The sequence below is a fragment of the Phascolarctos cinereus genome, unplaced genomic scaffold, assembly GCF_003287225.1.
Source record: "Phascolarctos cinereus isolate Bilbo 61053 unplaced genomic scaffold, phaCin_HiC Scaffold_726;HRSCAF=1367, whole genome shotgun sequence".
Classification (NCBI taxonomy): Eukaryota; Metazoa; Chordata; class Mammalia; order Diprotodontia; family Phascolarctidae; genus Phascolarctos; species Phascolarctos cinereus.
In genome coordinates, this window is record NW_027556098.1 from 143,400,150 (window position 1) to 143,415,877 (window position 15,728).

Sequence of the window (15,728 nt, forward strand, 5' to 3'; positions counted from 1 at the left end):
CAATCTCTTGGCCTTTAAGGAGGAGTTAGCAGGGAAGATAAGACTAACGGATGAAAACATGACTTAATAATACAAAGAATTGAATAATAAATGTATAATGAGTGGTGCAGTAGTGCTATAGGAGGTAAAAGGGGTAGAAATCATTCCAGGCTAGAGTGGTGAGAGAAAGCTTGATGGAGAAGGTAAGATGTGAAATAGACCTTAAAGGTTTGTTAGCATTTAGATAGAAAGTGGGAGTGGAGAGGAGGGACATTCCTGGCAGGGGCAATAGATGAATCCTATCCTGACACAAATTTCCCTTTGGGGACTTCTTTCATCGTAGAGTATCATCCGTGTGGTTTTCCATGACCGGCGGCTCCAGTATACAGAGCATCAGCAGCTGGAGGGCTGGCGATGGAGCCGACCTGGGGATCGAATCCTGGATATTGGTGGGTCTTTCCTGCTTGGGATTTTGCCCAAATGCATAGCTTGAAGTTTAAACTGTTAGACTCCTTCCCAAAGGCATATACCTGATCATTTGATGCCCACATCTATGGACATACATCAGTCAAATCAACATATATTTAATTAAATAATAGCCTTGTGTAAGGAACTGTTCACACACAGACGAATATTATATAGACTGTGCCCTCAAAGATTTTACAGTCTATTTGGAAATATAACCAAATATGATTAGGGTCCAATGAGTGATGCAGATACTGTCATAGACATTCAGAAAAGGAAAAACGGCTACAGGTTGGTGTGGTCCAAGAAGATGTCACTGAAGAAGTGGGATCTGAATGGTACTTTAAAGGATGGGTAGTTGGGGTGGGGAAGGCAGCGCGAGCAGGTTCAGGGTCAATATGGTTGATGTCTTGCCATGACTTTCCTGAGTATTTGAGTAGGTTTGCTTGGGCTATTTAAAAGAGTTTTCCTTTTTACATAGATATCCCTCTCTCTGTTGGCATCTTGGACCCCAGGGCCAGCCCCACACAATTAAATGCAGTTGAATTTCTGTGGGATCCCTCAAAAAGAGCTTCAGCCTTCATTCAGGTAATAGTCATGTTGTGTTTTTCTCTCTGTATGTCTAATAACACATTTAAGTATTGACATTGTTGCTGGTCCTCAAAACAAACCCCACTTTTTCTTCCAATATTTTCTAAAATCAGTCATTCAATCAGTAGTAATTGATACTCAGCATTGGGCAGGGTACTGTGGAGTGCACAAATAAATGTGGTTTCTGCCCTCTAGGAGTCTGTAGTTAAGTTTGTAAGATAAGCAGGATTAAATCACATGCAGTGATTATATAGTAATTGAATGTTAACCAGTGTTGTGCTGACTCTTGGTGCAATGGAAGTTCAGAGAAGGGAGAATTCAGTTTAGGGTTCAGTACTTGGGTGAGACAAAAAGGAGCCAGGATGGGACCTGAACGGAACTGTATTTATTGAGAATCTAGGACCAATGAGTGGGAAATGGAGGGACGTGAGTAGAAGGGAAAGGAATTTCAATTGGGGCAAGAGTGTGACCAAAAAGTGCTCTGGGATGGGAATAAATAAGATGTGTATATGTGTGGAGGGAGCAGTATGAGGATGGTTCTGGGAGGGAGGGACATAGCCAGTGAGGAGACTAACTAACTAGAGCAGAAGGATATGTGTTGGGAAGTAGTAAGAGATAAAATTGGATCGGTAGGGATGGAACCAGGTGAGATGAGGAAGAGTTTAGCATTTCAGCCAGAGAAGATGGGATTTGACAGGCAATAAAGAGACATTAAAGGTTATTCTTTTGAATGACATAATCAAATTTGCTTTTAGACTATGGTTCAAACTGATCTTTCCATTCATGTTGCTGTATGCTTATTGCTTTTCTTCCAGGTCCATTGCATCAGCACAGAATTCACACCCAGGAAGCATGGGGGAGAAAAAGGAGTTCCTTTTCGAGTGCAAATCGATACCTTTAAACAGAATGCGAATGGGGAGTACACAGAACACCTGCATTCAGCTAGTTGCCAGATCAAAGTGTTTAAGGTGGAGAATACTGTGTCTCTCTTTTTCTTTCCTCTTCTGTGGTTAAGTCTGGAGGACTGGTCACCCCACTCATGTTTTACTGTTGGTATGGATGTGGTGATGGTTTTGGTGACTGGAGGGAGGGGAGTCCTTTCGTAGGGGCGGAATAGTTGGATTTTTGATAACTTTCAGAAGCAGAAACCTAGCCAGCTCATGCTGGTAATCTCAACTGCCAGGGAGGATTGTCAGATTTTGCTCTGGAATTCTGAACTGCAAAGGGCTGTGCTGATTGGGTGTCTGTAAAAAGTTCGGTATCAGTGTGGTTGAACCCCTAGGAATGAGGGGCCATCATGTTGCCTAAGGGTAGGGTGAACAGGCCACTCAGATGTGGGGTCAGGCTGTTAGTAGCCTATGGATTTCCAGCCTGGGAAAGATGGGGAAATATGGTCTTTCAAAAAAAAAAAAAAGAAACAAAGGCCAAATCTCTTGTTTTCATCCAGACATTTGGCTTATCTTGACAAGAACTGAGGAATCTTCCAGTTACAATTTTCTTCCCAAATACTAAAGGAGGCACTGTATAGTCCAAGACTTCTAGTCTCACTGACAGATTTAAAATAGACCCACCTTGGTTTATTTTCAGTTTCTGGAGTATGTGAAATTGTACCAGGTCTGTTTGTTTTTGTTTTTGAATTAGATGATCTCTAAAAATGAAAATTGGTGGAGGAAATGGTGGTATTTATAGGCTGGAGTGAAAAAAGACTTGGGAGTGAGATCTGGGGACGGCAGGGGGGAACTATAACTGACAATATGTGAATCATCATGTAGGGTACTAACCTTGAAGGACCTGTGTGTGAATCTCACCTCAGATACTTAATGGCTATTGACACTGTACAAGTCTTATTGCCTCAGTAGTAGCCTCATCTGTAAAATGAGAGAACTGAGACTCAGTGACTCCCAAGGTCCCTTCCAACTGTAGACCTACAATGCTATGATCCTATGAATAGCAAGGAAGAACAGAGCTGTCTCCAAGTAGAATGTCCCCTTGTAGCATGTCATGAGCCTGCCATCACTGGAGATGGTGAAGCGGTGGACTATCTGGATATCACTAGCTTCCTTCAAAGCACAACCCTTACAGGAATCCTATCCCAATCCCCCAAGTTGCTCATGTCCTCCACCTCAGAAATTAAATTGATATAGTTAACTATTTTAATCTTCTGTGAATATACTGTTTCTAATAGAATGTAAGTTCCTTGAGGGCAAGGGCTGTTTCATTTTTGTCTTAGTATTCTGAGCACCTGTCACAGTGTTTCTCATGTGGTAGGCATTAGTAAATGCTTTTAAATTGAATTGAATGTTGCAGATTCATGTTTTAAGCAGGAACTTGGCCCAGGTAAACTTTGAGGTCCCTGTCAACACAGATTCTAGTTCTATGATGAAAGACTTGAGGCATGCAAGATGAATGTATCTGACACTCTTCTTTTACGAGCTAGACTTTGGGTAAAGAAATCTCTCTTCCCTTTTGTTCCTTTTTCTGGCCACATATTGCCTAAGAAGATGTACAAAATCTATATGTTCACTGATGGTGCTCAGAAAAGGTAAGGTCTTTTGGAAAAGTGAATCATTTGTAAGAGTTGTTCAGGAGGGGCAGCTAGGTGGTGCAGTGGATAGAGCACTGGACCTGGAGTCAGGAGGACCTGAGTTCATATTTGACCGGAGACACTTACTACCTGTGTGACCCTGGGCAAGTCACTTAACCCTATTGCCTCAAAAAAAGAATTGAGAGTTGTTCAGGAGACTAATTATATTTGTCTCAGGGCGCTTCCTCCTGCATTACTGAAGTGTGAGCTGCATGTCCTAGGTAAAGAGGAAGAAGGGTTAGCCCTGGCTAGCAGTAACTGCCTTGGAGATATTGAACTGAATTATTTTCTTGTTCCTACTCTCCCAAACTCATATGGGTCTGGGAGCAACTTAGAAGAGTTAAATACCACTATATTTTGAGATTCAAGAGTTAATCCTTATATGACAGTCTAATAAGACTGTTGGATCAATTTTTATCTCGTTAATATTATGAAAGATACAGATTGAACCTGTGATTTCATTGATATAGAGAACTCTCAGATGAGGAAATGCCTTCTACCAACAAAGGTTGTCAACTTCTATGTAACTTATAGTCTTAGAGAATTGCCTGGAACAGCAGGAAGGTAAATGACTTGCTTGGGGTCACACAGCTAGTATGTATCAGAGGTAATAATAATAGGCAGCATTTAGATAATGCTTTAAGGTTTGTAAAGCACTTTACAAATAGTATCTAATTTTACCCTTACAAGAATCTTGGGAAGTAATTATTGTTATTATCCTCATTTTATAAATGAAGAAACTGTGGTTAGTGACTTGTCACACAGCTAGTATCTGAGGCTGGATCTGAACTTGGGTTTTCTTTACTCCATCTTTAGTACTCTATCACCTAGTTGCCTCAGTCCTGGGCCTTCCTTGTTCTGATGCCCACACTCTTATTCACGTTACTATGTGGGAGGGATAAGGAAAAAGTTGAGTGGAAATCTCCTATAGAAAAAAACCAACAAAAATAATGGATGGTTTAAGTATATATCCTGTCTCCCAATGAGATTGTAAACCTCTTGAGAGCAGGGCTTGTGCTCTGAATCCCTGTCACTTTGCCTCACAGTGCCTTTACTCAGTAGGATATAGTAAATGTTTATTGTTGATGATAAGACCTAGAAGAAGGGAAAGAAAAGGATTTAGAGTTAAGAAAACTGTAGGGAACTTTGAACAATCTGGAATTTTTTTAAGGGATGTTAGAAGGAAGGTCTCAACTAGATGTCTGTCTGTTTACCAGATAGAAATAGAGTAAATAGGTTTAAATTACAATGAGATATTTCGATTTATCCTAAGGACACACTTTCCTGTGGTTAAGATAATAAGAAATTGAAAGAAGCTGTCAAGGGAGGTGGCTGATTTTTCATTCCTGTAGTACTTTACAACTACTGGTTCTCTTTTCTGTGACAGCAATAGTTTATTAAGAAAGTTTCTAAACAGTGTTTCCCAGACTTTTTTCATCTATAAACTTGCCAGTACAAACCAAAGTAAGTATCTTAGTATCTTAGTAAATATCTTAGGGATTAGGTCTTGAGGAATTGGGTCTAGTCATTCAATTATCCAGATGTCAAACTACCTCCATCTCTAACCCTGGTTACCTTATATGTCCACGTAAGTACATATACATGTCAGCTCTTTTCCCCTTCTTTTTCCATCACAATCACTACAGACTCTATCCTCTATCTTTGGGTTAGAAAATGGCAAAGAAGAGTGAGGAAAGAAGGTCAGGAAGTCAAAATAAACAAAGGCATGTTCATGAAACCACCATGTACTGATAGTTAAATGATTCCAAGAACCATGCTGTCTTAGTACCTTAGAACCCCCTCAGTTTACAAAAGGGGAACAAGGTCTAGAGAGATTAAATGATCTGCCTCCAACCACAAAGATTTCTAGTAATGGAGCTAGAACTACAACCCAAGTCTTTGGCTCCTAGTCAAGTTCTGTTTTAGAATTAGACAGGATCTTAAAACTTTCAAAACTGGTTTCACAAAATGCCCAAGCTGATATTTTCACCTTGATCTACCAGTTGCCCTTCACGTAAGCAAAGCAGTTTAAGTAAGTATAGAATAAGGAGCAAGAAAGATGGAGCAAAATTGTCAGTTATTCTCTTTGCAACTTTTGTAACTGGCCATTGCCAGAGAAAATGGTGAGTCTGTAAGGGAAGCTCTTCTGAAGGTGGTTAGAAAGAACAAGAGTTCCCAGCTTTTTAGGAGGCCAGCCCTTTGTAGGAATTATTCAAGAGTAGGTAGTTGATGTGCTAGAGAAGTTTGTATCTGTGGGGTTAGCACATATTGTGACTTGTGGGATGGGTAGGGTTTCCTCCCTTTGCATACAGAGAGTAACTAAGGGCAGGAGTGATAAATGGGGGTAGGTCAGGAAAGGATTCCTGGTGTCTAGGAGGTCATCTGTCTAAGCATCTGAGCCTGTGTTCAGATTGGGTTTTCACCTTGAGAGTCCTCTTCCTTTCAAATGCATGTTGGCTTATCCAGGAGGATTGTCTGTCCTGGTAGGACTAGGCTTATCTATTGCAACTGAGACTGGTTCTAATATTCTATTCATCTGGCATCTAAGTTCTTTTGCCTTTTACTTTTGCTAACCCTAAGATTGGGCACACAGTGAAGGTCTGTAAGGACTCTGAGGCTGGTCTCCCGTGAGCTGCTTCTGGATCAGTGTGAGATTAGCAATAAAACCAAATTTATCTTTGTCTTTTTATCATTAGATAAATTAGATAGATTATCATTAGAAGTATCATAGGCTCATCTCGATGAAGAATGGTGCTTCTCCAAAGGCACAGAGGGATCCCGGGGATTTAGGCAAAATTTATCATCTGGAGCAGGAGTTCTAGGTTGAATTCCCAATAATGAAACTCCTTTCAGCTTGTCTCCTTACCTACCTCCATAACGTTAACCTGGGAGAAAATTGAATTCAAAGTAAATTATCTGGGGATTGCTTCATTTATTTACTTATCTACTCATTCAACATGTTGACCTCTGAATTCTGTTGTTGGGTGTATGGGAATAGAGAGAAGTAGAAGATATGGTTTTAACTCACAAAGAACTTAGAATCTATTTTGGAGAAAGGCAAACAGAAATAAACACATAAGAACTCCAATAATACTACAAGTGAGCAGTATGGTCACACGTCAGTGAATGATTTCAGTACCAACTGAATAGTATCTATGATATGTGTTAGTGGGAGTACAAAAGAGAATTTCTTCATAAATATGCCTGTTCCCAAAGTTTTTTGGCAGGGGATTTTTATTTTTTTTGGTTACCAATTATAGCTTGCAAACCAAGAATAAAAACTGATAAATAGTCACCTGCACACTTCTGTCAGACTTCACTCTCCATGGGGAATTAAATAACAATATTACTGGTTAGAATTATTCTTCCAAAGGTGACCATTTTTAGGGTTGCTTTCCAAGTGTCTCTCTCTACTTGGCCAGGTTAGGATCTTCTGAATCCCTGCTTGAAGTGAGCAATGCCTCTGAACAGGGGAGATTGGTGGATATCAAGGAGTCTGAATTTCGGTTAGCCATGCTTTTGCTTGTCTTGGCTAAACAAACACCTGTTACTCTGTATTTGCAGCCAAAGGGAGCAGATCGGAAACAGAAGACAGATAGGGAGAAAATGGAGAAGAGAACTGCACAGGAGAAGGAGAAGTACCAGCCATCTTATGAAACTACAATCCTCACAGAGGTTAGGAAACCATCAATCCTTCCTGAATGCCTTTAGGACATAACTATAGAGTCTTGATTGGTTTTAGATTCTTGTGAAATTGCCGTTTTGGCATTAGGGCAAATATGAAATAAACCAACAAAAAAACTACATTAAGGTTAAATAGTGGCTTGTTCTCCATGAGGTCTTAAACACAAATAACCTAAGAGGAAGGTGATTTCCCAATGTTTGGTGACTAGGATTCACTTTGCATCTTAAGTGTATCCTCCCTGCCACTCCCTAGAATCAGGAATGTTTTTTAACCTCTTTAGCTCTTACTTTCATGAATCATAGTCATCTGCTTTTCTCTTCCTTTGGATTTTCTCTGTTCTGTCACTAACACTTACCCTAGTCTCCAGTCCTGGTCAATTAGCAGACATTTCTTGAGTAATTACCATGTGCCTATCACTGTGTTAAATATTGTAGAGGTTGCAAAAGAAACATGAGAGTCCCTACCCACAGGATCCCCTCTCAATATGAAACTACTAGCAAACTCCAAGAATATGAAATGCTGATGGGACGTGTATCAAAATTAGTGTGGTTTGGACAAGATGATTTCTGACATTCCCTTCTAGTTCCTAAAGATTCTAGGATTTTAGAATTAGAGAATCAGATCAACAAGAGCTGGAGTTTTCTGGGAAGGCTTTGTTAGGGAGATGGGTCTTCAGCTTGGTCTTCCTTATAGGATAGGTAGGATGTGAATAAGTAGCTAAGAAGGAGAGTATTCCAGGTGCTAGAAACAGCATGAGTAAAGAAGGCCTGGAGAGAAATAATGGACTAGAAGGATTAGGACTTAGCCCAGGGTTTTTTTTGGGGGGGAACATATAATGACCCAGTGATGGTATGATCAACATACCTTTATTGGGTAGCTATCTATGTTATATACAGGCAGCTAGGTGTCATAATGGATAGAGTGCTGTGCCCAAAGTCAGGAAGACTCATCTTCATGAGGTCAAATCTGGCCTCAGACTAGCTGTGTGACCCTGGGTAAGTCACTTAACCCTTGTTTTCCTCAGTTTCCTCATCTGAAAAATGAGCTGGTGAAGGAAATAGCAAACCACTCCAGTTTCTCTGTCAAGAAAACCCCAAATGGGGTCACAAAGAGTCAACATGACTGAAAAATGACTGGACAACAACAACATCTATATTGAGCCTAGGACTGTGCTCCCTACCACTGTCAATGCAAGATATGTCTCCTGTCCTCAGGGAGCTTATAGTCTAGTGGAGGAAGGTCAAGACAGGTATATACAAAGGCAACTAACAGTATAAGGTAGCCTACGCTAAAAGCCCAGTGAATGGCAGTCATTAAGTATTATTAGTCGTTCAGGTCAGTCCATAAACATTCACAATAAGTGATTTCTACATCTTGTATAAGTCCAATCCTAACTTTCATTTGTTTTGTGTGGAATCTCTGCCTTGACAGTAATTGAGCTAGGAAGTCTTCTTGTAAAACGCTAACATGAAGGGAGGCATAGTTATATCTACTCATTAGGCTTCCTCTTGCCTTTGCAAGTTGTAGATTTAGGCACCATCAAATTCCATCGTGCGTTGACTGTGGAGTTAAATATTTACTATGTCTGTAGTTTAGTGGTGAGAGTAAATCTTAAGGAATGCTACAGATTGACTCTACAAGGAAACACTGTCACAGGAAAGGAAAGGAACAGGTAACCTGAACTATAGCATTTTTATCCTTCTCATAGGCCAAACCTGTATGTTTTCTCATGGGTTTAGGAGACTGCTGTGGCAATTAATATTATCTCAATAAGATCATATGCTCTTTCAGGAGAGAGTTAAACGCTCACACAATGTCTTATGTATAATTTGTCTTCAGTAATTTCTTAAAATATTTGTGGATTTGAATTGAGGGGTGGTTGTCTCTTGGGTTCCGTTTCCTTACTATTCACTATAAGTATAATGTGCTCTTCATCTGCCTCCATGTAACTTGAGTTCACTTTCTTTTCTTTCTTTTTTCCCCTCATTTTTTATTTTTTCCCACTTAATACTTTTTTTCCAATTACATGTAAAGATAGTTTTTAACATTCACCTTTAAGATTTTGAGTTCCAAACTTTTTTCTTCCTTCCCTCCCCCCTCCCCAAGATGGCATGCAATCTGATATAGGTTATACATGTACAATCATCTTAAACATATTTCCATATTAGTCATGTTGTAAAAGAAGAATGAGAACAAGAGGGAAAAACCATGAGAAAGAAAAAACAAAGTAAAAATAGTTTATTTCAATCTATATTCAGTCTCCATAGTTTTTTCTCTGGATGTGGATAACATTTTCTATCATGAGCCTTTTGGAATTGTCTTGGATCATTGTATTGCCGAGAAGAGCTAAGTGCATCAAAACTGGTCATCCCACGATGTTGCTGTTACTGTGTACAATGTTCTCCTGATTCTGCTCTCTTCACTTAGCATAAGTTCATTTATGTCTTTCCAGGTTTTTCTTAAATCTGCCTGCTCATCATTTCTTATAGCACAATAGTATTCCATTACGTTCATATACCACAAATGGTTCAGCAATTCCCCAACTGATGGGCATCCCCTCATTTTCCAATTCTTTGCCAACACAAAAAGAGTTGCTATAAATATTTTTGTATATGTGGGTCTTTTTCCCTTTTTCATGATCTCTTTGAGATACAGCCCTAGTAGTGGTGTTGCTGGATCAAAGGGTGTGCAGTTTTATAGCCCTTTGGGCATAGTTCCAAATTGTTCTCCAGAATGGTTGAATCAGTTCACATTGAGTTCACTTTCTCAGTTATGCACATGGGAATTACACTCCTTGCCACCTTTTTTATAACACAATAAAACTGATATGAAATAACCTGATGGGACTACTTAGAGGAAAAAGGTAATCCCAACCAGCACAAAATATCCTTTGTATTTGTATTTCATACTTAATGTGAAAGGTGAATTACTCAGCATTACTACCATTGCTTGGGGAGGGATGGGAGGTAGAGAAGAGAACAATGTTCATGTCTGGTTTTGAATGTTCCCATGAAAAAAGGAGAAAATATGGTATTGGCACCAAATCTACATTTTCAATGGCCCCAAAATACACTTGGGTCACTGCCACTCTTTGCTCTGTTCTGACAGTGTTCTCCGTGGCCAGATATTCCTTACCAAGTAAACAATGTCCCATCACCGAGTTACAACAGCTCTCCAAACAGCTTCAGCCTGGGAGATGGGTATGTCTGGAAATTTCTTCCTTTGGATTATGTGGAAAGATATTGTTAGGTTTATTTCTTCATCTTCCTTTATCTCTTTTGTAGCCCAAGTGTGTGTGTGTGGGGGCATTGAGATGCATTTGAGAATTGTTTAGTTAAAGTATTATATTACCCTTATTTAATTGCTAATAAAAGAGACAAATGTACATCACTTCTTAGTTTTTAGAGCCTATTTTCAGCATGATGAGGGTGATCAGAAACCTTACGAAACACATAGCCCAACTATCCGTTAGGATGGCAGATAGACTGCTTGTCATTGATTGGCTTGGATCATTTGTGTTATGTAGATATATAAGGCAGTAACAAATTAAGGTCTGTGGGAAAATAGACCCCAATCTCTACTTCTATCACTAATGATGGGCTTGGAATTCTTAAGATTTTGATGTCCCTTAGGACAAGTATTGGAGACAGTGTGATAAATAATAAGAAGAGAGCAGTGGACTAGAAGTTAGGGGACCTGGGTTCTAGTCCTCCATCTGACACTGGATTGCTGTGGCTTTGTGGCTTTTTTTTGGTTATGTGACTTTGGGGAAGTTGATCAACCTTTCAGTGCCTTAGTTTTCTCACCTACAAAACAGAGTCGGACTGAATGGTTTCTGTATTTTCATTCATCTCTGAAAATGCCTGGTAGTTCACTGAACATTGTCGTGAATGCATCTTCCTGGCCTTTGGAGTTATGATACCCTTAAATGAAGAATTGCTATCCTAGAATTTGGGCTGAGTTTCAGTTTTCTGATTCCCTGATTTCCAGCTGGCTGGAACTATGAAGCCCCATGAGAATAATTTTTATCTGCCTCTTTAGATTCATTTCAGGGTTCAGATAGGTTGGCTGCTTGTGGAGGAAACTATAGTGAAGAAACTAAATGTGCCCGTATAGCTGTTTGTGTCAGAAGATTGAGCTCTTAAAATTTAAAATTTGTATGTTCTTTGTTGGGGTCAGTGTTATTAAAGGGAAGGCAGTGGGGACAGCTAGGTGGTACAGTGGATAGAGCACCAGCCCTGGAGTCAAGAGGACCTGAGTTCAAATCTGGCCTCAGGTACCTAACACTTACTAGCTGTGTGACTCTGGACAAGTCACTTAACTCTATTGCCTAGTGCCCCCCTCCAAAAAAAAAAGAAAGGCAGTGGTTTTCTACTGGAGAAACTGGTTTGACCACAAGCTTGGTCTTTTTAAGAGGAAGACTAATCATTTGATGCTGAGACAGGGAGTTCCTAAGGAGGGTCACAGTTTTCCATATTTACTTCGTTTGGCAGGCTCTCCTTTTTTTTCCTAACATTGAAAAATAGAGCTCTCAATTTTGCTATAAGCTGTTGCTGAATAGAAAAAAAAGAAGCATGATCCATAAAATTCTGTATACAGACGAATAAATTAGGGGATAGTTATTTGCATTGTAAGAGAATTTCATACTGGTGGAAGTCTTTTGACCTCTCCTGTCATGTTAATATAGAATTAAACATTCTAAAGTTCAATTTACATGTCATTTTTCCTATGGGAATGTGGAAGTGAGTCAGAAATAGAGCATTTATGAGAGAAATTTTACAGCTCAATGCACTCCAGACCCAAACAAATTAGAATCTCAGTGCCTCAAGTATCTGCAGCTTGATTACCTGGGCTTGAGAGGGATTATCCATTGGACTTAATTTACCAGGACCTTCTGCCAAATAACAAAGGGTTAATTCAGGATTTTGATGATTCATATTTAAAATGAATTTTCTCTGACTGCACCAAAAAAAAGCTAGAAAAGAAAAAGAATTCAACTGTGTGAGAAAAATCTTTAGGTTGCATTTCATTTAAAGTCAGCTCTATTTAAAAACAATACTGTTATCTACATTGCAATGTGCCTGATAGGAAAGACAGATCTTAGTTAATTCTTAGAAAAGCACAATCATTAGATAACTAGTATGCTGTACTGTGAGGATTTGCCCTAATGCTTTTTTTCTCCTAATCTTACGCACACTTTTTAGCAACAGTTCTCCAACTCACCAAGTGGAGCCTCTGCCTATCAGCAATGATGTAAGTATTTGAGATCATTTTAATGTGCTGCTTTTCTCTTTTAGGACACTGATGAACAGTTCATTTCAAGGCCTCTTATTCTTTTTGCAATGTAGCACCTCCTTCCTTCCGCTTCTATTCAAGATGCCCAGCAGTGGCTTTACCGCAATAGGTTTTCTCCATTCTGTAGACTCTTCTCAAGTTTCTCTGGTGAGTTAAATGGTTCCCTATGTACCTTCCTCAAGTGTAGGTAGATTATTTCTATACTTATAGAATGTACTTCGCACTATGGTATCAATCACAGTGTTAAGAGGGGTCTCAGTGCCATCTCCCATCCGTACCCCAAAAAGAACCCTTATTGCACCCTATCTGGAAGGCATTTAATCCAGTCTTTCCTTAAAGACTTCCAGGGAAGGAAAAACTTGCTACCAATCAAGAGCAAATATGAACTCCTGCAGGGAAGTCCACTTTTTTCCATCTGTTTCCTGGAGACAAGATTTTTCATTATATTTTAATTTGTTGTTTTCTAAAAGAAAGGTTCCATTCCAAACTGCTAATCACATAGTACTTCAAAGGTCTATGAAGGTAGATGATAGTGGCTGAAAATATGACGAAGTTGAGGAAAGTTTAGATAAAGTCATGGGTAAATGATACCTAATGGGGCGATATAGGAGGAATAACCTGTTTCTTGGTACCTCTCCTGGAACTCTATATCACCACCCTTCAAAAACAGAGAGTCTTACTTTGAATGGAGCATAGGACTAATCCAGAAGATATTTCCTTAACGTGTTATCTTGGTTACTTTTGTATATGCGGAAATTACTCTTTGCCTCATTACCTTCTAGGTTTTTCCCCTTCTCAGGTCTTTTTATTTCCTCCTGTTCCAAAGATTCCAAATAAAGTCTTGGTGGTAAAGGCAACATTTAGAAGTAGTTAATTTCTTTGTAACATTCTTTAATTGTGTTGTTCATATATTCATGTCATGTCCACTCAGTTAGATTGGACCAGACACTGTGCTCAGCAAATCCTTGTTGAATTAAAGAGAAGTGCATTGCAGCAAAGGGAGTTTGCATTAGATGAATTCTATTTAAGGGCATAAATCCTCTCTCTGGTGTGTCTGGAGAATTTTAAGTTTCACATCTGTGTTCCCTCTCTGTCCTTCTTTCTCTACTGTTCTCCCGATGCTGATGAATGGTGTGTATTTTATGTAATTGTCCACCTGTGGGAAAACTCTCCCTCTTCTGATAACTCTTGTTCTTAAAACTCATTGATGTATAGTCTTATGTTTGGTATTGTCTTCTCAAGTAGACTATGGGCAGTTTGAAGAGAAAGGACTGTGCCATGTTGTTCTTTGTATTCCACAAATGTCTCCCTAGCCTGATCCCTTGCGTGTAGCAGGTGCTTGGTTAGTAAGAAAGATCTACAGAGAAGGAGATTCTCCATCCTCACTATAGGAAATCTGTTCCCAAACCTAAAGATCAAAATTTGTAGCTAATTTTTTCGGTTGTGTTCTGCCCTCCATGGTATTACAGAAAAATTAGGTTGGCTACATAAAGACTTATGGCTTCTTTCTGGTTTTTGTTTTCTATAACCTGTGGTGTTCTTTAACGTCTAGGTGCTGACTTACTAAAAATGTCCAAAGAAGATTTTGTTCAAATCTGTGGCCCTGCTGATGGGATCCGGCTCTTCAATGCCATCAAAGGCAGGTGTGTGATTATTTCAACCTGACACATCAAGAGCAGTTAGATGTTACAATACCTTTTGAAGATTTCTGGAGCTTTTATAAGTCGTATGACCAAAACCATATACCCTGAGTCTATATCAAAACTGGGGAACCTGGTTGGTCTGGGACTGAAGAGTTTCATGGCAGAACCTATGCTTATATTGAGTGTTTCTTTGCTCCACATTTGATTTAAGCCTTTGTCACCTTTTTTGCCGACCTAGACTGTTTTTTATCCAGTTGCTCAAACATTTGTTGAATATCATTGTCTCTGGCTCTTCTCCCACTCCAGGGCAGCTTTATGAACTGATGACCTAAAGGGCAAATGTACTAGTCCTTTAGAAGCCCTTTGGTTCCTCCTTGTTGTCTTTCTGCTCCAGTTTGGGACTCGTGTATCTGTAGATGTATTTGTTTGACAATTAGGAAGCTGGACACTTGGCTCATTCATGGGATGTCTAGCAAGATAGTTTGGGCCACTTGTTTTCTAAGCAGGGTCGTTCTTAAGCCATCCCAGAGAGATAGGTATCTGTCTCCTATTGCTAACTCACTTCACAGATAGAAGTTGTTCCACTTCCTTCTACTATCTAGCAACTTAAAATCCAGAGTCGTCTTTTTCTTTTCTCTCTCAGTCCTTTCCAGGACATTTTTAGTCTTTTTGTTCTTATTCTGCTTTCTGTGGTAACAGAGAATTAAATTAACTGACCATCATCCCATATAAGAACCTACATTTGTTACTAGTTTGTTTGTTTTGGTTTTTTGTTTGTTTGTTTGTTTCATTTTGCTGCTAGAAATGTAAGGCCAAAGATGACCATCTATGTGTGCCAGGATTTGGAGCAGAACAGGTCTCATCTTCAGCAGAAGAGAGAAGGTGGAGACAGCAATTTGTGTGGTAAGTTGGTCAGGAGAGGCTAACCAGTGGGACTAGAGATTCTCATTCATTGTCCTTATCTCTTTAGACAAGGGGCAGCTTGTGAGCTGTGTGGCAAGTGTAGATGGAATAATTAGATAAATAAGCACAGTCTGAGAATTATGCTTTCGCATGGTGTTTTGAAAAAAGGAAATCTATTACTAAGGCAAGAAAGTTATCTCCAGGAGGATTTTTTTCTATTCTCTTTCCTTAATACTTAAGGTTTATGTGATAGAAAGTCTTGTTAAATGTAGTTTTATGTGGTCTTAAGATTGTTAAAGCTAGAATGGCCCTTTAGAGACTTCAACCATTTTGCAGGTAAGGAAACTCAAATCCTTAAATGTGATTGTGATCTGCCCAAGGTCACATATTTGGTAAACTTTGGGAATCAACCTAAGGTCTCTTCAGTCTCAAGCCATTGCTCATTCCATTGTAGTATGTGAAGAATATGTCATCCACTACTATGTCATAGTCAATGAAGAAGCTTATAAAACGCTTATGAAAAAAAATGATGCTTAATCGCTGTGTTCCTGGGAACAATGCAATAGACTATGGACACTGCCTG

General features: G+C 39.4%; 1 protein-coding gene across 1 annotated transcript in view; it reads left to right on the top strand.

Moving 5' to 3' along the window:
- TFCP2L1 (transcription factor CP2 like 1) overlaps positions 1 to 15,728 on the top strand; it is a 57,576-nt gene that overhangs the window by 24,878 nt on the left and 16,970 nt on the right. The window contains exons 4-12 of the mRNA XM_020963110.2: positions 323 to 428; positions 926 to 1,032; positions 1,851 to 2,003; positions 7,184 to 7,294; positions 10,413 to 10,504; positions 12,509 to 12,557; positions 12,653 to 12,746; positions 14,152 to 14,242; positions 15,045 to 15,145. Of these exons, the coding sequence (XP_020818769.1) occupies positions 323 to 428; positions 926 to 1,032; positions 1,851 to 2,003; positions 7,184 to 7,294; positions 10,413 to 10,504; positions 12,509 to 12,557; positions 12,653 to 12,746; positions 14,152 to 14,242; positions 15,045 to 15,145 (904 nt within the window). The remainder of the gene's footprint in view (positions 1 to 322; positions 429 to 925; positions 1,033 to 1,850; positions 2,004 to 7,183; positions 7,295 to 10,412; positions 10,505 to 12,508; positions 12,558 to 12,652; positions 12,747 to 14,151; positions 14,243 to 15,044; positions 15,146 to 15,728) is intronic.